The 21,620-nt window shown below is 41.6% G+C and overlaps 2 protein-coding genes across 3 annotated transcripts; one reads left to right on the forward strand and one right to left on the reverse strand.

Annotated features, from left to right (window-relative positions):
• Positions 1 to 699: 699 nt before the first annotated feature.
• On the reverse strand, positions 700 to 10,228 carry utp23 (UTP23 small subunit processome component). The gene is made up of 4 exons (XM_061760541.1): positions 9,823 to 10,228; positions 9,556 to 9,730; positions 2,769 to 8,494; positions 700 to 999 (listed from the first exon to the last, which is right to left on the reverse strand). The coding sequence occupies exons 1-3, from the start codon at positions 10,008 to 10,010 to the stop codon at positions 8,075 to 8,077; spliced, it is 783 nt and encodes a 260-aa protein (XP_061616525.1). The 5' UTR covers positions 10,011 to 10,228; the 3' UTR covers positions 700 to 999; positions 2,769 to 8,074.
• Positions 10,229 to 10,696: 468 nt separating this feature from the next.
• On the forward strand, positions 10,697 to 21,146 carry rnf5 (ring finger protein 5). 2 transcript variants are annotated; one of them, XM_061759190.1, is made up of 6 exons: positions 10,697 to 11,057; positions 14,203 to 14,221; positions 17,421 to 17,533; positions 17,615 to 17,672; positions 19,477 to 19,588; positions 20,031 to 21,146. In XM_061759190.1, exons 1-6 carry the CDS (start codon positions 10,705 to 10,707, stop codon positions 20,150 to 20,152), a joined length of 777 nt encoding a protein of 258 aa, XP_061615174.1. In that variant the 5' UTR covers positions 10,697 to 10,704; the 3' UTR covers positions 20,153 to 21,146. The 2 variants fall into 2 exon arrangements, with proteins under 2 accessions (XP_061615174.1, XP_061615176.1); XM_061759192.1 differs by lacking the exon at positions 19,477 to 19,588.
• Positions 21,147 to 21,620: the final 474 nt, after the last annotated feature.

A 21,620-nucleotide genomic window follows, 5' to 3' on the forward strand; every position in this document is an offset into this window, starting at 1 on the left:
GTGCGAATGGTTGTTTGTTTCTATGTGTCCTGCAACCAATTCAGGGTGTACCCCGCCCCCTGCCCGATGACAGCTGGGTTAGGCTCCAGCAAGCCCGCGACCCTAGTGAGGAGAAGCGGCTCAGAAAATGAATGGATGGATGGATGTATTCTGTTGTTATTTATGTTTAACACAATGTCCCAAGGTCACTGGAATTGGGGTTTTATATAAATTGTACTGATGTACAGTGTACACATCTGCTTGCTGACTTTGAGCCTTGTCTAACTTCAAAGTATTGTTTTGGTGCTATTTTGTGGCATCTTGGTGCCAAGAAACTATGTTGAAGTGAAGGGGGGAGCTTCATATACACAACCGGAGAGTAGCACTACTTGTACCATCTTGTGGCATCTATGGGCGAATAGAAACATTTTAGGGGGTGTCAATTATTACTTATCAATTGCAAGGGCTTGGCTTAAATTTCCACACTATGTATTTGCGAACCAAGTCATTTTTTTGAAAGGAATTACACTTGGATGTAGAGTATTTAATAACCAAGCTTTTATATTTAGTTTCAACAGATGCCGGGAACAATAAAGATATGGAAACAGCAATAGTGATTTTTTTTTGCTTGTTTGTTTGTCATATAACCAAAGTGTCTTCTTATCCCATTACCTTAAGGAAATAAAATGGAAGTGCAAAACACCATGGAAAAAAATCGTACAAATTCAGCCTTTTATTCTTGACTGGCTTACTTGATATGCAATTGGTGTCAATTTATTTCATCTTTATTATAATAGACCATTACTCAGCCATACATCCAATCATCATTTAAAAGCACAGTATTTCAATCTCACAAAGCATCAGAATTTTTCAGCCCTTTTATCGGCCCTCCGGTATTTACTGCTGATGATCTCCTGCATCCTCCACACCTCCGTAACTCTCCCTCCTCAGTCTTTGGATCTCTGTGTTGAGTCCCAGCAGCGTTTGAGCCAGCTGGAGGTCCTGTGAGCGCATCTCCAACTGCATGATAACAAAGCAACTCAATGAGATCATGTTGTATACAAAGCATGCGCTGATGAGATCCAACGCAAGAAAATAGTTAACAGTGACAACATATTTATTGGAGTTTTCCTCATGCCAAATCCCAAAACGTTTTATTATGACTTTTATCTGTGACCAATTCTGTGGCATATTCAGTGTAGCGATATATAAAAAAAAAAAAAAAAAAAAATATTTTATTTTTTTAAAATCTGTATCTTATATTTTGTTTTATGAAACAAATATTCAACAAAAGGTGAACACTCGTGGTGTTATTTTCCATTACATCAGATTTAGTAGAGAAAATGAAACATAATTAATACAGATGCAATATTCTTTCATTAAAAAAAATAAAACAGTATCGTATATTAAAATATTTGACACCACAACGTTGGATATTATTTAACATTTGGGAGCATCATCAAAGAGTTACAGTACTAAACCATCGTCCTCATCATTAACAAAAAAAGGCTGATCTCTCAAAACCTGGCTGCACTTTGGTCTAGTGTTTAGTACGCCTGCCTCAATGTTCTGAGGTTCTGAGATTCATCATCATCATCATCAGAGAAATACCAACCCATCCTCCAAATCATCAACAACAACAAAAGGATGCTAATCAAAACTTGCCGTACACAAATGGCAAAATGTCATTGGCAATACTAAAAATACAGTACCGTACTTATAGTAAGCACATTTCTGAAAGTGTCACAAATTGTCCATCGGCTCTGATTAGCAGGTGCACCTAACGGAGTGTCCACTTAGCAATAACAATCACAGAAAAGAAGTGTGTCAGGAAGATTATTCAGTGTACACTGTTTTAAACTGAGTGTAGTTTACAAAATGTAATATATACAAATAATCTCATGCCCATCTAAGTTGTGATAATCATGTTGTTTTGCATATATTAACTAGTACTACTCTTGAACTTCAATACACTGTCCTGTTTTAAATTAATTCATTCATTTATTCTTTTTCGTACCGCTTACCCTCACGAGGGTCGCGGGCGTGCTGGAGCCTATCCCAGCTATCTTTGGGCGGGAGGCGGGGCACACTCTGAACTGGTCGCCAGCCAATCGCAGAGCACATGTGAGCAAACAACCATTTGCACTCACATTCACACCTAGAGGCAATTTAATGTCTTCAATCTACCTACCATGCATGTTTTTGGAATGTGGGAGGAGACCAGAGTACCCAGAGAAAACCCACGCAGGCACGGGGAGAACATGCAAACTCCACACAGGCGGGGCCTGATTTGAACCCGGGTCCTCAGAACTGTGAGGCGGATGTGTTAACCGGTCGTCCATCGTGCCACCCCCGCCCAGTACATTTGGTAAATTCAGATCAGTTGTATTTAACTTTCAAGTTACATACATACGTTTGCATTGAATCTTTTAAAACTGCTTGTTTTCATTTAATTGTTTTGGTTCATTTTGTTCTTTAACCAATGTGCAATACATTTTACTTGATCATTGTGTAAAATGTTACTATATTTAAGCGCAATGTTAATGTTCAAACTGTGTATAATGTTAGAGTGGCTTACAACATGAAATATATTTTAGGACTAAAACACCTGCCTCGTTGTTGATGAACACTTTCAGTAGCCTTCTACGCTACTGGATTGTATTGTTTATCAGGATGCTGGTACTTGGAGAAGTAAGATTTGTTTGGAGGTGGAACTTGGCGTAAAGGTCTGAGTAGCACCGATGCAGAGGAAGTGATTCCAAACACAGCCATAGTTCGTGTCAACGTACCAGTTCAGACCTCAGCCAAGTGATGGCTCCGTCTATCTGCGCCCTCCTCAGCTCCTCATTGGCTTGATGACTCCTGCTGATGCTGAGCTGCCTCGCGCGGGCGGCCTCATCCTCACGTGGATCTCGAGATTCTCCACTGGCCCTGAAGGCATCAATCATTTTGTTCTTGATGTTTTCCAGGACCATGGTGGACAAGGTGTCCTCGCTGTGGCTGTCACGGTCCATGCTGGAAGCTGTGAGAGGACTTGTGCAGGACGGTGACCCTCATGTGTCGCCTTCCAGTTTTTAGGCCGGTCGTCAAACTATGTCCAGAGCTCCTCTTGCGCTCCTCCTTGTACCGCCACCGAGCTTCAACACTCGCTCTGCCCGCCTCGTGTGGCGCTGCCTTGTTTTGTCATTGTTACTATGGAGAAACACCCCTCCGCCTTGGTGCCCCCTCCTCCCTTGGTTAGCCCTAATAAGAATGGTAGAAGATCTCGAACAAAGACTATTGTTGCTTCCAATAAGAACTGAAAAGACCCCCCTCCCTTCTTCCCATCCTAACTTAAGCCACCACACCCTCCCCCACTTTTTTTTTTTTTGGTTCTCATTCAATGCCGCCCCCATACAACTCAACTGTGAGAAATGTGTTGCAAAGGAGCTCTCTTTTGGTCGCCCTGATGTACAGCACACACCAAATCCATCAAAGCCCCCCATGGACGCTGCAGAGGGCTTTGCTGCCTGAATAAGACCTGCTTGTCAAGCTTAGGAGGCAGACAGGTCCGGCCAGGAGCGAGACATTGCTCCAGTGTTCGCCAATTCCCCAGCACAAAGGCCATCCTACAGTGAAATACAACCAGGCCCTTTGTGTCCAAGTTAAGTCCATTCCCCATAGGCTATGTGGGGTGGGTTTTTTTGGCAGCTGTGAGCAGTTTTTCCTCTGACTTTTTGTGTAGAGATGAGACAGGGGTCTAACTTACGGGCCTGACTGCGAGCAGACGACACAATCAGTCAGCGCTACAAGTGGATCGGTTCTATTCTTCAGTTTGTTGCTTTCAGCAATGTCACGTGAAACAACACGAGCGCATGCAGCCGTGCGAGAGAAAGACGGAGACACTTTGACATGTAAGCCCTAAGGATTTGGTAAGGGATGGAAAATTTCCGCTAGATTTCTGGTAGCTTTCCAGCAACTTTCCATGGGAAGTTGCAGCACTGTTTGCACACCTCATCATACTGACACCCTTAACCTATTTGATTGTGTGTGGTACACTACTATGTTAGGCTTTCAGGTGAAATTTTAGGAAGTACATAAAGTGCACAATAACCTTTACAGGTGAAGTTCACTTGACCTCAATGTGCAAATGTTGGATGTTTCAGCACTTTTCGCATACCTATAACAAGGAGTTGAAGGGCAAAATTCAGAACAGGTGTTTGATCCAGGAATCGACCAATACCAGTGGTGTCGCCAAACCTATGATTTGGTTGCTTAAAAAAAAAAAATTATTCTCCCCTTTGACAAAATGTAGCGGCCAGCCAGCTGGTGCTCACACTACAGTGTTTGTCAAGGATGGACAATTTTGATCAGGGTTAGTGTTTTTTTTTACAGTAACTTCAACAATAGTTGAACAAACTATTATCATTGACTTCTGATTTCAAAACTAGTTATTGATCAATTTTGTGTGTATACATAATAGTATGAGGAAGCGATGAAAGGCCCTCTAAGGGAAATCATACCGAATGTGGCCACTGACAAAAAATGTGCCTGACGATAAGCATGCAAGCAATGTTATGTTATGCAATGTTGCTTTTTTTCAAATTCAAAGACTGTGACAACCATACTAGCAGTCTACTTGAAAAGGGTCAGCAATGTTCAGTAAACAATTTTTTTCATTCATGTAAGGGTAATAATAGCCTGTAAAAACCTACAATAAAAGTTACAAATTTGAGTCAGGACCAAGCCAACACTTTTGGCCACAATTGGACACCGGATGAATGAATGGGAGGCTATTCAAATTTGTTGAGAGTGGGGGATCTTCTCTTCTTGACCCTGTGCTTAAGGTTCCGGCGTCTGTGGGGACGGGACTTCCTTCCCGATCTTGGGGGGTGGAGCCACTGGATTGACCTCCCGGAGAGCATTAATGGTGTGATGGTGGACTCGCCTATGTTCCTTGGGTGCTGGAGCGGTGCCAGCTGGCGCCCGACTAGGTCCCCCGCTCTGGCTACTGGTGGGGGCGGTGGGGCTCCCCTGTCGCTCCTCAGGCCTGCTTCCTCCACTTCTCTCCATTCCTTGCGCCCCGCTGCAGTCACCTCTTCCTCTTCTCGTGGGTGGGTGTGGTCCCCTGTGGGCCTGCCTTTGTTTATTTACCTCCCACACTCGGAGACGGGTATCGGGTGCTGGCTGGAATGTCGGGGTGTCCCGGGGCCGGTGTTGCGGGGCTGGGTGGAGCGGCCCTCTTCGTCTGTGGTTGTCCTGCCTAATGGCCCCGACCTGCAGGAGCCATGCCTCTTAATCACTCACCTAGCACACACTCACACCACTCACTGTAAATATTTCATCTGGGCACACATACATATCCAGGGATTCCTGGGGGACTGGTGTGGGGTCGGGAGGGTGCTGGTGTTTTAGCACTGACGTGCTGAAACACGGTCCGGGCGCCATGTCCCTCTGCCCTGCCTTTCCCCCAGGATTTTAATGCGTCACACACACTCATCCCCATGTTTTAATGCACCACATACATCCATGTGTACGGTGGGTCTTGGGTGGGGGGGTCGGGGGAGGGATATTTGGCTGTTAGCCAGCAGTGCCTGGCAGCCGTGCCCCCCTGCCCGGGCTCACTGGCCTCTCCAGATTTTAATGCACCACACCACTCAGGAGGGGGCACTGAAAGACGAGGTAGGGCCAATGACTACCAGTCGGGGGCGGTGAGTGGGGAGGGGGTTGGCTAGTAGGGTGGCATTGGGTCCCTGCAGCCTTCTCCAGGTGGCCAGGTGGTTGTGGCGCCTCAGTGGGGCCGGCGGACCTCCCTGGGTCCCTCAGTGCGGGACGCGTCCCGTCCGCCGGGCTGCTCTCGGGTGGACTCCTGGGCCTGATCCCGCCTCTCGGTTGTTTGGGTGGGGTCCTCGGCCACTGCAGTGCAGGCACAGCAATTACAGGACACCTCTGTCAGTCATTGTGCATGCAAAACGGCGTCAGTTCACTTGCACGTGTCCACAGGCACACATCCCTGGGACTTTTTCGCTGGTTGTGGGGCCACTCACTTATTGTGACAAATAACTCACAAATACGCGAATTGCCTGGGTATCCCCTCACTCATACTCTCGTCCTTAGACTTGTATAATTTACATAGTTAACCCCACCACACTTCAGTTGTACAGCCGGGTTCATGACCCTTGTGCAGCATGCTCCTTCTCCTGTCCTTCCCTCACAGGGTGTAGCACAACACAACTCATATCTAATGCTTCATTGTTCTAGGATGAATTGTTCTCATCTTGTTTACAGTTAGTTGCTTTGTATTTTGTCTTCTTTTCTCACTCCCCTCTAGAAACTTGGTTCTGTTCGACTGATCGACTCTCGATTCTCAATAAATATCCATACCAAATACCAAATACCAAGAAACCACAGCGGCAGCTCAAAACTCAAAACCTCCACTGTGCGAGGTAAAACTGTTCCGGCATAAAAGGGATGCAGATCCTCCATTCTGCTTGACCTAACAGCTGAACGGGACAAAAAAAAAAAAAAAAAATTAGTGAGATTTCCTTTAGTTTTAAAGCTGTTGACTTATGTGCAGCACACAATGGCACGTGCCAAAGAAATCATGGTTAAAATATTTCATCACTCTGTGTCAACTACTGCTATTATTATTATTATATATGTACACACATTAACGTGACTTGCTGTTTCTTAAACAAATACTAATGTATCAAATATCTAAATTATGCTGCACTTCCTCCTCCAACAGAGCAACTCTGCTGCCGTCTAGTGGTAAATCCAGGTAAGGATGCAGCTGTTGTTGCACGTCCATACGATATTGCAGATCGTTATCAACATCTTTTTCATAATTTAGACATGCGTTGTCACGTACTATTTTATTCAAAATCACACCGATGTAAGGTTTTCACATATTGATTGTTGCTATCAGTGCACAAATCTGAACTTTGCACATATTAAGAGACAATATCAACATTTGCCTGAATGTAGTTGAACTCCAACCATCCATTTCCGTTCGCTTGTCCTCATTAGGGTCACTGAGTAAGCTGGAGCAGAGCTGACTTTGGGCCAAGAAATTGGATAAAGCCCTGTATTGGAAGCCAACCACAGGACTCCTGTTGACAAACATTCACACCTGTGGACAATTGAGTCTTCAATTAGGACGAAGCCTGAGGACCCATGCGAAAGCCCACCGAGCAGAGATTTGAATCTCAAAACTCACAACTGTGGTACTGAAATATGGCTGCTGCTGTCTGCGTAGATTATCAGTCATCCACGTCATATATTGCAAGTACTACTCTGTGGATGCCATCAATAAATTCATTTTCTATCGCAGTTATCCTGTTTAGGGTTGCAGGGACTGGAGACAGACAAACACTCGCACCGCCATTAAGTGCGAAATGAACCCAAGAAGTCAAACAGGTGAACCACTACACTGTCAGCAACACTAAAGAGTGTTGATACCAGTTTCTCAAATGCAGTAGTACAAATTGTCAATTGTTTATTTAATTTTGAAGTCATGCAACAGTGTCAATTGTAAAATGGTCACTGTTGGAATCCAATTGACTATGATTAAAGGGGACATACTTTGCCAAACCAACCTTTTTTTTAGTATTTGGGATGTAATATTGTCTGGATGGTGTCTCAGTAACCACGTGAAATACGAATTCAAATCGTCCACGCATTCCTGAATCCCAGACGTGTTTCTGCCGAGAGGCCTGTAATCAAGTCAGTCGAATTTCTCAAGCTTATCTAGCGGATATCTCCGCCTTCCCTTTCCGCTCCCGAGCCAGCGCTGTCAACATAACAAACACGGGCTCTCGAAAACGGGTCTACTACACAGAAGCAACCAGAGGAAAGGGGGCGGTGTTCGCCAACTATGGACAAAGCAGACACACAACTGGGTCAAACAGAAGTAGCCTTCAGAGGGGCCTTTTCTTTGAGAAAACTAAGGTATTTTTTATTTTATTTTTTTAAATCAAATGGAGACTTTCATACTCTAAATCCATGTTAAGGAATCTCTCTATGGAGGCCTAAATAGCCAAAATACGGGGCCTTTAAGTTCACATACTTTACTGTCGAAAATTCTGTCAAAGACGAAAACACATTTTGGACGTATTCACTCGAGTCGATTTGATGGCTTTTGAACCGAGGAAGTGGAAACATGATCTTCTCCTGGTGTTGCACGTTTCTTGTGTCTGCTCCGAGTCCTCTTGTGAGCTTGCTCAGTTTTTTTAAGCGGCGGTGTCGGCCCGCTTTTCTTCTTCTTCTTCTTGAGGCAGCTGAGGGGGTTTGGATTGTGCTGTTTCCTCTTCCTCTTCTTTCCCCGTCTCTCCCCGCCTTTCTGGGCGATGCCCTGATCCTCTTTCATGCTGCAAAGTCTCTGCTGCTGTGCCGGGCTCATGAGCCCGCCCAGCTGGGCGGCCTGGACCTGGTCGAGCGACGACTGGCTGGGTTTTTCCAGCACCATCGTGTTGAGGATGATGTACAGCAGAGGTACGCCTGGGATCTTCTTAAGACCTGTTGTCAGCTTGAAGTCCTGCACAATAAACCACAAATAGATGTAAATGTGTCTAAAATCCACTCCTATACACCACCACTACATTGATTCTTTTTTTAGCAATTGCTTTTATGGGTTTTTACAGGCAAGTCCGAATTCATTGTTGCATATCTTTCGTGTTGTGCATCATACAAAATGCATTTTTTTTAATTGCAAAATATTTCCCCCCCGCAATTACTATATTGTTGTTTATTTGGTATTGTGAGAGCTTCTTGGATACTGATTAATGCAAAGGGCTACTCGTTTGATGTACCCTTCTGAGGCTGTTTCAGATTCAACTTCATGTCAAAATTACAGGTTATTCATACTACGCCTGCAAATAACGATCCTTTTCCTGATAAATTAAACTGACTTATTATTTTTTTTGTATGAATTATGATTCAGTTATCGGTTTGGACCGTAACATGTCAGAAAATAGGGAAGAATGTTGATAATTTCTTCAAAGTAAAAGCAGCGGACTTTGTTATATTTTTTGGTGGAATGTTTAGGTGTTTATAGCTAAAGTGTTAGTTCCCTTTAGTTTTGTGTCACTTTCACAGTAAACAACTGGGAGCGACATACACAGCTTTAAGCAAGCACACGTAGGCTCTTATTGGATAACTGTGAGTGTCTTTCCGTTTCGTAAAAGTGATGCTATACGATTGTCACCCGTTTCTTGACAGCAAGAGAATGAATAAACATTATTCATACCTTTTTAAAAGCCTCCTGTGGACAAGCGTTGAGAATGAACACTCACGCCGAAACACTTAAAGCAATGCATCTGGTTTGTCCAAAGCTCTTGTGATGTTTTTTAAGAAGTTGAACTTTAAAACTACTTTAAAATATGTTTTCATATGGTCTCAATATATTGCAGTCTCACCTATCCCAGGTAGCAGCCAAACTGATCCAGCATAAAAAGGCCATATAACAGAAAACGAATGAGAATTAATATTAATTAATGACACACTTGATGGATAGGCAAGCACTTCAGATACATCCATCCATTTTCCGTACCGCTTATCCAAACAAAATGTCCCCTTGAGGATTGCAAAAAGTGTTACCTGCGTGGCAACAAAGTAGTGATGCGGGTTTGTGTCCTCCAGCATAGAAAGCAGACACTGCGACGCAGGAACGGGGTTCTTGAAATGCTGACATTTCCTCACTTGATACCGCTGCAAAATGAGTTTGGCCCCATAGAGCTCTTTTTCCAGTGTGTCCAGTTCTTTCAGAGCGCAGCTGGGGGGGAAAAAAGCCCAAAACAAAAACACTCACATGAATGACTTTGATTTTCGCTAACGCCAAACATAATGCACTTCAAATGTGCTTACTTGGTGGTGCAAAGCTGTACCTCGCCCATAAGATACTTCGGCATTTGCTCCTTGATTTGAATCTTGTTCTTCAATGCCGCTTGACAGAAAGTTCCATCAATAAGAATCTGATGGGGTTCCCTGAAGTTAAAATTGTATTTGTAAAAGGATAATGTTTTCTTGGCTTGTTTCTGTCGCTTGATCTTCATGATAGCTGGCTGGCGGCGTTTAAGCGATACGTTTTCCCCTAATCGGAAATTACAAGGTTATAAATGTATTGAGAACGTTACAAATCAACGTCATTCGCAAGGGCGCCTCGATTACTTTAATACGCCAATGTTGTACACAATTCGACAAATTCCCATACAACACGCATGGTCTTCTTACTTCCGCGGTCCAGGGAGTCCAACTCCGTTGGGAAACGAAACGCAAGAGAACTGTTCCGGTCATCGTGGCTGACGAACTCACAGATATTATTATTATCATTATTATTAATAAGAATAATAATTTTCCATTTATTTAATTATTTAAGATAATGGTTTGTTTCCGAGATTGTATTTAAAAAAAAATTAGTACTGTTATTACTTTATTTTTATATTGTTATAATAATGTTGTTATTATTGTTGTTGTTTTATTGCCCATTTATTTATTTACAGTAATAGGGAATAATTGTTATTTTTGCATTTGTTTTAGACGTAAAATTCTTCTTCTTATTATTATTGTTTTTTATGATGATTATCTTTGCTATGACTATTATTGCATGATTTTTATTGTTATTATTTTTTGTAGTTTTATTAATGATTCTGAAATTTTGACAATATTATTATGTTTTATTTTCCGTTTACTTGTTCATGACGATCGAGGACAAGAGCGTTGTTGTTTTCGCCGGAAACGGAAGTGTGAATGCCGGAAGTGCGTCAGACGCAGCGCTTTAGTTTAGTGACAGCCGTGGGCTCGTCGCTTGTGGTTCACAGCCGAACGACGTTCCTTCGGGTCGGGCCTTCGTGTGACGGCTCTGTGCGTGAACCCTTTTCACTCGCACGGTACCTTACTATGGCAGCCGCGGACCCCCGGTCGTCGAGTGACGGCCGACCGGCGAGCAGAGGCGGATACCCGGGCGGGGAGAGCAGCAAAGACCGCGACGGATCGGGCGGCGGCAACGGGGAAGATGATCGGGACCGAGGCAGCTTCGAGTGCAACATTTGTTTCGACAGTGCTAAGGACGCTGTCATCAGTATGTGCGGCCACTTGTTCTGGTACGGACCGACCGAGGCTGGCTTCGGGGATGGGGGACTTCTCGGTGTCTCGTCGCTTAACCAGACTGATCATTGTGACGCCGTGCGGTCTTTGTTTACCTCAGTTTTAACGTAGTGAGCATTACCAATGTGGGTGGAGCCCAACGTAAACACGAGTTTTGCACTGCCAATATGCCTCTTAGTTTGTGTGAGCTTTGCACTTCGTACGGCGCACGCTGACCTTGTATGTTTTGACACAGAACCACTGACTTGCCGTTTGTAACACATTAACTTGCTGGCTCATCTTATGCAGATCATTTGCAGCGTTCAAGGGACTCTCATCCACGGAATGTGCCACAAACGTGTTTGTTTTAAAATAGCGCTCATTGTTTCAATGTCACACTTCCAAATGTGACGATCACCTTTGTTCTACCATTGAGACACGAACGATTCACATCACTTTAAATTCCCATCCACCGTCGGCCATTGTTTGTGCGGTTAAAACAATCTGGCTGTTGAAAAACGGCGCTGCTACTTTTATTTGGGCAGATCTGTACAGATATGGCAAAGTTCCTTATTTATTTAATTTGATTTGATCACTTTTTCTCACCAGATCCCATCCCATAACGACTAACAGGTCCCTGGAGATGGCGGTGTCGCATTGCTCTGGGTTTGAGATCAGCACAGCTTTTGAGTAGAAGATAAAGATTCGGGGGGGGGGTCAATCTCAGCTTGTCGCTTCTATTATGAGGAGGAGAAATGCCAACACGTTGGAAGTTAGACAGGTTTAAGCACCTCACACTCGAACAGAGTGTGTGTGTGTGTATATATATATATATATATGGTTACTATGGTATAAACAGACTGTGTTGCGGTAGTGAATGAGGAACACCTCTGACATGCTCAAGCCATGTGTTGAGCCAGCATCGTTCACTTTGTGCGTCGTAGATGTATATCTGTAAATAAATTCTTATTTTGCCATCGAAAGCCCCTTCTCAGTTTGGTTTTTGTTGTTTTATAGGTTGAGGTGTCGCGAAAGCCAGCAATAATAGCCTCAAAGTCACGTGTTTCTTTTCACATAAAGCTGCTTTCCTTCGCTGTGTGGTCAGAAAGCGGTGTTTTTGGTGAAACCAGCCCATGTTCTACTGCTGAAGAATGGAAAAAGCTAAAAACACAATTTTTTTTCCCCCTGGTGTGATTAGGATACGTTCGGAGCTTATATTGTCACAGAACACAATATTGCGTGGGTCTTGAAAGTTCAGTCAAAATGCTCTAAAACGCCTGGAAACATAAATTCAACAATATTTATATTTGGTTGTCACTATTTTCCATGACTTCTGATTTCACTCTTTGTTGCTAAAAACCTATTTAGTAATGAAATGCAAGGGCCATTGTGTTATATATATATATATATATATAAACATGATAACGGGTGATGTGCCCTTTAAAATGAGTTTGCAAATGAGGTGTGAATGCTGCATTTAGGTGAACGGAAATGTAATTGTTCACCCGTAGATCGGAACGTGATGATGCGCACAAGCATTTTGGCTGCACAAAAAGGTGGCGAGTTTGCAGACAAAGCTGTAGTCTGAATAGCAACCAGATAGGGGAGCGGCTGGATTGAAGCATTGACAAATGGGACTCCCATTAAATTGTAGACAGTCTTTTTTTTTTTTTTTTTCTGCCTGGGCTTTTAGTTGCAGGTGCTGCACAGACGTAAACGTTGATTTCAGCGTTGTGTGCTGATATAGTTTAGTTGCCATGCTTACCCACCATGCTCTTGCTTCCCCTGACGCCTCCAGACTTTGTAATATGATGCAACAATCAGAAAGGCAACAGGGTGATGACATCAGCTCACTTGCTGCAACTTTGCACAGCAGTTGCCATCATAATATTAGAAACAGCTCTCAGAATGGCGCAGTGCAGCTCTACACCACAACGTATAGAACATGTTTTTCATTGGAAGAAATATAAATACTAATGTTGAATTGAGGTAGCTCATGTTTACATTTTTTATACAGTTCTTGTCGATTCTGCAGGTGTACCTAATGTTGTTGCCTTTTGATTACATTTGCCTATGCTTGAATTATTTTGATATTCCCAAATAAAAATTTTCGCTTTGCTAGACTTTAATTTGTGTGCACAAGCTTTGGAAATGTTAGATACATTTTTTAACGAAAATTGTCAATCTAATTTGCAATCAGTGGCCTATATTTGGAGTAGTACTTTGCCAGATGAAATACGGATGCTGAAAGGAAACTCGCTCGTATTTTGCATGTGTGTCGGCTAATGACAAAACAACAACATGCTTATATTCATGCTTGAATAGGGTACCTTTCCTTTAAATGACCCGTAATTCCCAGATAATTCCCATGGAAATTTACTCGAAACTTTCTTGAAATGTTCCACCCCTTTGCAAGCCTTGAGGATTATAACGCTGATCCATTGCAGCACGTCAGAGCAAACTCGATACGTTACAGTTGTATTGTAATGCAGTGTTGGAAAAGTGGGTCTTAAATAGTCCTAAAAACTGCTAGCCAACCACCCACATCCTCCGCTGGATTTATCAGATGGCTGTTCCACTCTGGTGTCATGTGATAGCACAGGAGGCTGCCGCATTAACAGATGTAGACCGGCGGAATCGTGTAGTAGTGTGTTCAGTGTTGGACATTTTGTTCAGCTCTGTGCGTATTCGAAAGGAATGTCAGCCATCTGATAGCCGGTGTTACACAAACACCACATTGTCATAGTGTGTGTGTGTTCGTGGGTCTGTCTCTGTTTGTCCGTGTGTGTTTGCGACCATGTGTCCGCAGAGCCGTATCAAGTCGTGTCTTGTTTGTCTCAGCTGTGTCTTGGTTTATGTTGTTCATTCACCAACTATGACAAAAAGTAACTTTAAAAGCATAACCTTGCAAATGTTCACAAACTATTATTGTGTTTGTGATGTGCAGTTTTGAACAACTGCACTGTATCAGAGTTATTTTGTTGGGTTGTCCTGTTTTGTGGGACAAAATATTACAATAGAAACAGCAACACATGCAATGCAGTTCTACATAACTGCAACCACCCTAAAGAACATGTAACACTATAATGAGCACATTTAAAAGTAAAGTTACAAATATTTGTCACAATACAAATGAATAATTTTGTTCCTCTCTCTTTCCAGCTGGCCTTGCCTCCATCAAGTAAGTGTTAATCACTTTTACCATCATATGCTTTTTGTTCGTGACGTTCCACATCAATCTCTTCAATATTTCAATATTGACTCTTCAACGGAAAACAGTCTAAAGATTTGCATTTGCTTAAAAGGCAACGAATAGACGGGTGAACTTAAACAAGAGTCATGACTTTCCACTTACGTCCTAAAAGCGTCAGTAGCATGCTCTCAAACTGGTTCCGACTGTCAAAACGAATCAAAAAGGACTTTCTGCTTTCAGTGGGCAAGAAATGTTGACGCTGAAAACAACAACAACAAAGGGATGTGCTTCTCTTAACTTTGCGTGTGCCATCATACATGCCGAAAACGCAAAGTGACAAAGGCACATAACTCTTCGTAACGTGAGTCTCAGATAATGGACAAAATGATTTCTTGTCCTCTTTTCAGGCAATTAATGAGGCAAACTAGCCTTGCTTAAACTATTAAGGGCTGACGTGAACGTGTTTTGCGTTAAGGTGACAGGGACAAGCCAAAAGTCATAAAAACAGCAACATTAAGGGCGTTGAAAATTGTCTGTTCGGGCACAAATGAAATGTAATTAAATGGTAATCATTTGTTATAAATGAAGTGAAATTCAAAGTCTAACTATAACACTATATCAGATCACGAAATGTTGAGCCAAGCTTAATAGTCATTACATTTGCGTGTGATGTAATTTGGAAATGTTAGTTTATGGTCTAACTAACTTCTCTCGCAAAGCTGTGAGCTGGATTGAATCATATCTGCATGACCGAACACAATCTGTATCAGTTAACAACTGCAGATCAGAGTCTCTTAGGCTAACCTCTGGAGTCCCTCAGGGATCAATATTAGGCCCCCTTTTATTTAGTCTTTATATCAACGATTTGCCCACTGTTTGTTCTGAAGCAGAGTGCGTAATGTATGCAGACGACACAGTTTTCTTTGTTCATGGTCGCTCCAAAGATACTGTTGCTGCTAAACTCACTAATACAACTTGGTTGCAGGAGTGCTGTCTACAGCTAAACGTTTCTAAAACTGTAGGCATGTATTTCACTAAAACATATAGAGTATCACCTGACCCCGACATACTTGTTAATGGAGAAAAAATGCAAATTGTCAGCCAATACAAATATCTTGGGTTAATAATAGATTCACAGCTTTCCTTTAAAGCCCATATTGACAAATTGTGTAAAAATATTAAATTAAACCTCGCAAATTTTCGTGCAATTCAAAATGAAATGTCAAGTGAAGCCGCAAAAATTTACTTACATTCAATGATTCTAAGTCACTTTAACTATTGCATAACCAGTTGGTACCAGGCTGGTCAGAATGCAAAAAAACCATTGGAAGGTTTGTACAAACAAGTAATTAAAGTGATGGATAAAAAACCAAGGCACTATCATCGCTGTGCAATTTTAAAAAAAATACAGTCTTTTAAACTGGGACAGTCTTCACATATTTGCAGATTTAAATTTGATTTATAAAGTACTGCATGATTTGGCTCCAGCTCCTCTGGCTGAGTTCATCAGCCAAAGAAACAGCTGTGAGCGTGTCACTCGAGGCTCTGTCAGAGGTGACTGTCTCATTCCTCTGCGCAGGAGCACTTTCAGTAAGTCAGCCTGGTCAGTGAGGAGCGCTGGTGAGTGGAACTCAGTAGCTGAGGAGGTTAAACTGCTTACAACATACAAGGCCTTCACAAAAAAACTGAAAATGTGGCTAGTTAACACCTATAGCTGCCAACACTAAAAGACAAGTATGTTATGATGTTTTTTTTTTTTTTTTTTTTGCTATGATCAAATGATTTGTGGTTTTATTCTCTCTTAATAGTATAGTAAGTCTTTGATTATGTATCCTGTATTATATTGTCTTGTAGATGTATTTTACTGCTTTTTTACATCATGGCCAGGGGACTACAGATGAAAACTAGCCTTCTGGCTAATTCTGGCTTTTTTAACCATGTGTATTTCATGTGTTTTATGAAATTGCATTGTCCCCTTTCAAATAAACTGATTCAAAAAAAAAAAAAAAATCGGCACACGTAAAATGACTTAGTACAGCTTAAACATACTAATGCCGTTAATGCTTCTGTTTACCACTTCTTTCTCTGTGGCATTGTTCAAAAGGCCCATTTGTTTTGTTTTTTTGTGGCACAATTCAGATATACTGTACGTTATGGCAGAGTGAATTGAAGAAAAAAAACAACACAAAATCTGATATATTCAGATCAGAATACAAATGTGGATAAAAATCAAATTCATATCGCATATGATGGCAGTGAACCCAACTCAAGTCACTTCACAACAAGAAGCAGTTTGGCATATAGTGAACAATTCTTCAAAAGAAAAAGAGGCATCTTGCTGTTTATTGCCACTCCCAGTTGAAGTTTATGGTCTAACTAAACAAAACAAAGAGAATTACATGTGTATTTAAAACAAACACATAACATAGCCTTAAAGTCTGCTTAATTCTATCACATAATGGGAAATGCTATAGATGGGCTAACTAATAGCATCGGTGTGGTGGTGTTATGACTCTTTAAGCAATGGGTATTTGAATACAAATGGGGGAGCAACACGTGTAGACAGATAATAAATACAACACTTGGATCTAATCTCAGTCCTTTGTGAAGAATGACTAATATTACTGCAGTTTACTGAGGAGTTTTGATTGTCTCCATGTATTATACTGTCCGCAGGTGGATAAGGCACATACACTAGAAGGAGCAGCACAATGGTCATTGAATTGAAGCAAAGATATGTGCAAAATGGTTTAGGTTCTTTTACATTCTAGTTAATTGTCATTATTGTATGTTTTAATAAAGAACAATGTTCTAGAATGCTATTTTTTCTCATTAAACAAAACACATTACAAACATTTTTATCATTTTTTGGGGGAGAGGCTAGAACGGATTAATGGCATTTCAGTTCATTTCAATGGGCAATGATGATTAGCGATAGACGAGTTGTTTCATGTGTTCCGTGAATGTAAACACAGCCATATTGTATATGCGTCACTTGAAATGTACATGGAAATAGTCTAAAAAATCTGATTATCGGCATTAAATCTAAATTGGGCATGTGGAACTGCAGTGTAAATCAAGGCTTTCTGATCGTGAGCTTTGTCACTACTACTGTATGCACATTGTTACGTCAGCCTCATCCTCTTACAAACTAACCATTTTTCCTTTCATCTGCTGCTCTGTTTAGTGGTTGGAGACGAGGCCCAGCAGACCCCAGTGTCCTGTGTGTAAAGCGAGCATCAGCAGAGACAAGGTCATCCCACTGTATGGACGAGGGACCTCCAGTCAAGAGGACCCCCGGTACACCCTGTGTCCTGCGTACTGTGTATGTCTGTGTGTGATGACCTTAAATAGTGTCCTTATGACTGTTTTGGTCTTCAGGTTGAAAACGCCTCCAAGGCCTCAGGGACAGAGAACTGAGCCAGAAAACAGAGGCGGGGTGAGTCTGTTTTTATTGCATCTACTCTGTAGTGACAAAAGTACATTTCACCTACAGGAAGTGAAAATGGAAAACAGTGAATCCCTGCTAGTGATAGAAATTACTGGCTGCACGCTTACGCAACACTGCATATAATGCACCCCCACTGCATTATATGCAACACTGCATATAATGTGGTCCGACGAGTCTACATTTCAAATAGTTTTTGGAAATTGTGGACGTCGTGTCCTCCGGGCCAAAGAGGAAAAGAACCATCCGGACCGTTATGGACGCAAAGTTCAAAAGCCAGCATCTGTGATGGTATGGGGCTGTGTTAGTGCCAATGGCATGGGTAACTTACACATCTGTGAAGGCACCATTATTGCTGAAAGGTACATACAGGTTTTGGAGAAACATATGCTACCATCCAAGCAACGTCTTTTTCATGGACGCTCCTGCTTATTTCAGCAAGACAATGGCAAACCATATTCTGCACGTGTTACAACAGGGTGGCTTCGTAGTAAAAGAGTGCGGGTATTAGACTGGCTTGCCTGCAGTCCAGACCTGTCTGGACTGCGCCACACTGAAAATGTGTGGCGCATTAAGAAAGCGCTAAATACGACAACGGAGACCCTGGACTGTTGAACAGCTGAAGCTGTACATCAAGGAAGAATGGGAAAGAATTCCACCGACAAAGCTTCAACAATTAGTGTCCTCAGTTCCCAAACATTTATTGAATGTTGTTAAAAGAAAAGGTGATGTAACACAGTGGTAAACATGATTCTGTCCCAGCTTTTTTGGAATGCGTTGCAGACATAAAATTCTAAGTTAATGATTATTTGCTAAAAACAATCAAGTTTATCGGTTTCAACATTAAATATCTTGTCTTTGTAGTGTATTCAAAATAAACACAGATTGAACATAATTTGCAAATCATTTTATTCTGTTTAACACAACGTCCCAACTTTATTGGAATTGAGGTTGTATACCACCGCCACCTCGTGGTTATAAAAAAGGTGTAGCCTACACCTTTAATTCCAATATTACAGGGGTACATATGACTGCAAAAATGTACATTTGTGCTCATGAGTTTACATACTCAGGCAGAATTTGTGAAATATTGTTTTTTTGTTTTTAAATACGACTGATGACTAAACAGCAACCATCATGAATGTATTTATGGTTATGTTTTGATTAATTATAATGCTTTTCTGAAATGCGTGACAGTTTAATTTGAATCCCAATAAAATAAAATTAAATGTGTTTCGCCTGGTCCTTCATGTTTTCTTTAAAGAATTGTACACCTTACAAATTCTGCCTGGGTAATCAAACGTCTGAGCACAACTGTGTGTTTTCTCACTTACTAAATAAAAGTAGGGCTGTGAATTTCAAAATAAGAGCATGTAAATAAAAACAAAGTATTATCTGTTCAAATAAAGTGCTTAACTTCAGAATAATTATTTGAAAAAATTAACAAAATACAGGTAATACTTCATGTTTTGATCATATGGGTAGAAGCAAAATCATGCATTGTAAAAAGGCATTATACACGGGTAGAAGGTATTTCCAGAATTTTAGGCCAACTTTCAGGGTGCGTATTATACATGGGTGCGCATTAGACACGAGAAATTACAGTGTGTGTCATAGTGCTAATACTCCTTAGCACCAAAGACCACACTGACACCTAATGGACAAGATGTGCTTCCTAAATCGACCATTATATGAAAAGGCTGCTAATAGGTGTGTGTATGTTTGTCTCTAGTGTTAGATAGTGCAGAAGCTCCGTTCGCCTTTCATCCAATTCAAAGTGTCGTCTGCTTTTCAGATGTTCCAGGGTTTCAGCGACACCAGTTTTCACATGTCGTTTGGCATAGGCGCTTTCCCCTTCGGCTTCTTCACAACTGTCTTCAATGGCAATGACCCATTTCACAGAGGAGGTAGTTACTATATATATATATATATATATATATATATATAGACTCTAAATTGCCCGTAGGCATGACTGTGAGTGCGAATGGTTGTTTGTTCCTATGTGCCCTGCGATTGGCTGGCAACCAGTTCAGGGTGTACCCCGCCTCCTGCCCGATGACAGCTGGGATAGGCTCCAGCACCCCCGCGACCCTAGTGAGGAGAAGCGGCTCAGAAAATGGATGGATATATATATATAATTGATTATTCGACTTATATTTTTGTTATTTACTATAAATATTTACAAATTATTTGACATAAATTAATAAGAACTGCGACCCTTGTGAGGATAAGTGGTATGGAACATGGATGGATGAATACAAATGCGTAAATACATTTTAATTATTAATGCATGTACAGTATAACTCTGCACCACCTTTCTCCCGCACCCCCTCCCACGTATCTTTCTAGACCAGTACGCAGGTGAAGCCCAAGGCAACGGTGGTGATGTCAACAACGGGAATTACAATTGGCAAGACTCCCTCTTCCTGTTCGTGGCCATTTTCTTTTTCTTCTGGCTGCTGAGCGTGTGACGAAGGGCGAGCGGCGAAGGCGGACGGCCAGACAGGGGGGGAAGGACGGACGGGGCTTGCTCACTTGGAATGCACACATAACCTGAGCCACATACACACTCATGTTACATTTCCAATGAGGTACTAACTTGAGAGAGCGGTTGTTTGCAAAATTGTCACACCGAGCCCCACCAACCTGCGCTTTGTTCATGCAAAAGAGTAAAAAAAACAACCGTTTAATTAGCCTCACTGAACATGCACCTGCCGATGGTCACAGAAACGAGGGCGGCAATAAACTTTAATGGTCTCACTGTAAGAATAATCAGTCTGCCTTTAGAAAGTTAGAAGAGACAGTATTATGTGGTCAGGGTGACCGGGCCTTACTCTAATGGCTATTTCTAGTGTAGTCACTTTAATTCATCCCACTTCCCCTTCCCCAAGCCGATGACAGTGGGAGAGTTTTGAAAACAGGGATGAGGAGGAGACCTAACACCGGAGGTTACCATAATTTTTCTGCCTCTAAAAGGCCAAAGAGTAGCAGTTTGGTTCTGAATAATAGGATTTGTGCAGATATGTTTAAACTGTTTGTCTTAAAAAATGACTGCCAGTGCACTGTGATGTCCATTGAACATGTTCTTTTTTGTTTTTGTTTATCATTTATTGTTCTGCATAGGTAGTACCAAAACTTCCCAAAATAAGAGCAGAGGAATGGGAGAGTGCAAAATGAGAAATCTCAAACCATATTGGGAGAATGATTTCACTTAATACCAGGCAGATTTGCCATAGTTCAGTGAACTATTTCTTTTGTGATCTAAACTGTAAACTATTTGCTGTATGTCAAGAGCGAGTGATGAATTTGTATATAGAGGTATTGTACGTTTTTTGTGGGTTTTTTCTTTTGGTCATTTTGAATACATTAGCAGCTATGGAGCAAACCAGGATGCTTTTTGTAAATTTTTGCCAACCAAGGTTAACCCATCTGCCAATGTCTACCAATTAAAAAAAAAAAAAATGATGGACCTTGTGTTCAACTAATTCCAGGCTGATGTGGCACCGAGCACGACAAACTTAAGCATCCACCCCATTTTGTGTCATGATAAAATGAAGCTTGACAATCAAATATGAGCACATCAAGTATCTGGGTCAGTCGTGATTATTTCACCATTTTCATAAAACAAGTCAGGCGAGTAAACTGACCAGCAATGACTACTTTTAGAAATTTCATTTCATTTCATGAGCTGTGTTGGGTTTTACTCCTTATCCACCATTGTGTCCTTCCTATACGGTGAGTTTGCCATTTTAGTGCCGTTTGAATGTGGAGTGAATATAGGTTATTCTTTATAGTGCCTTCAATGTATCCCACCATGTAGCTTTAAAAATACTGAACTCATGGTCACTAGAAAATCAATGCATCTCATGATACATTGTGTAGTAACAAAAAAAAACAAAAAAGCAGTGAAAAATGGCAGACAGCTTAAAAAAAATAAAA

The sequence above is a fragment of the Phyllopteryx taeniolatus genome, chromosome 21 (assembly GCF_024500385.1).
Source record: "Phyllopteryx taeniolatus isolate TA_2022b chromosome 21, UOR_Ptae_1.2, whole genome shotgun sequence".
NCBI classification, from domain to species: Eukaryota; Metazoa; Chordata; class Actinopteri; order Syngnathiformes; family Syngnathidae; genus Phyllopteryx; species Phyllopteryx taeniolatus.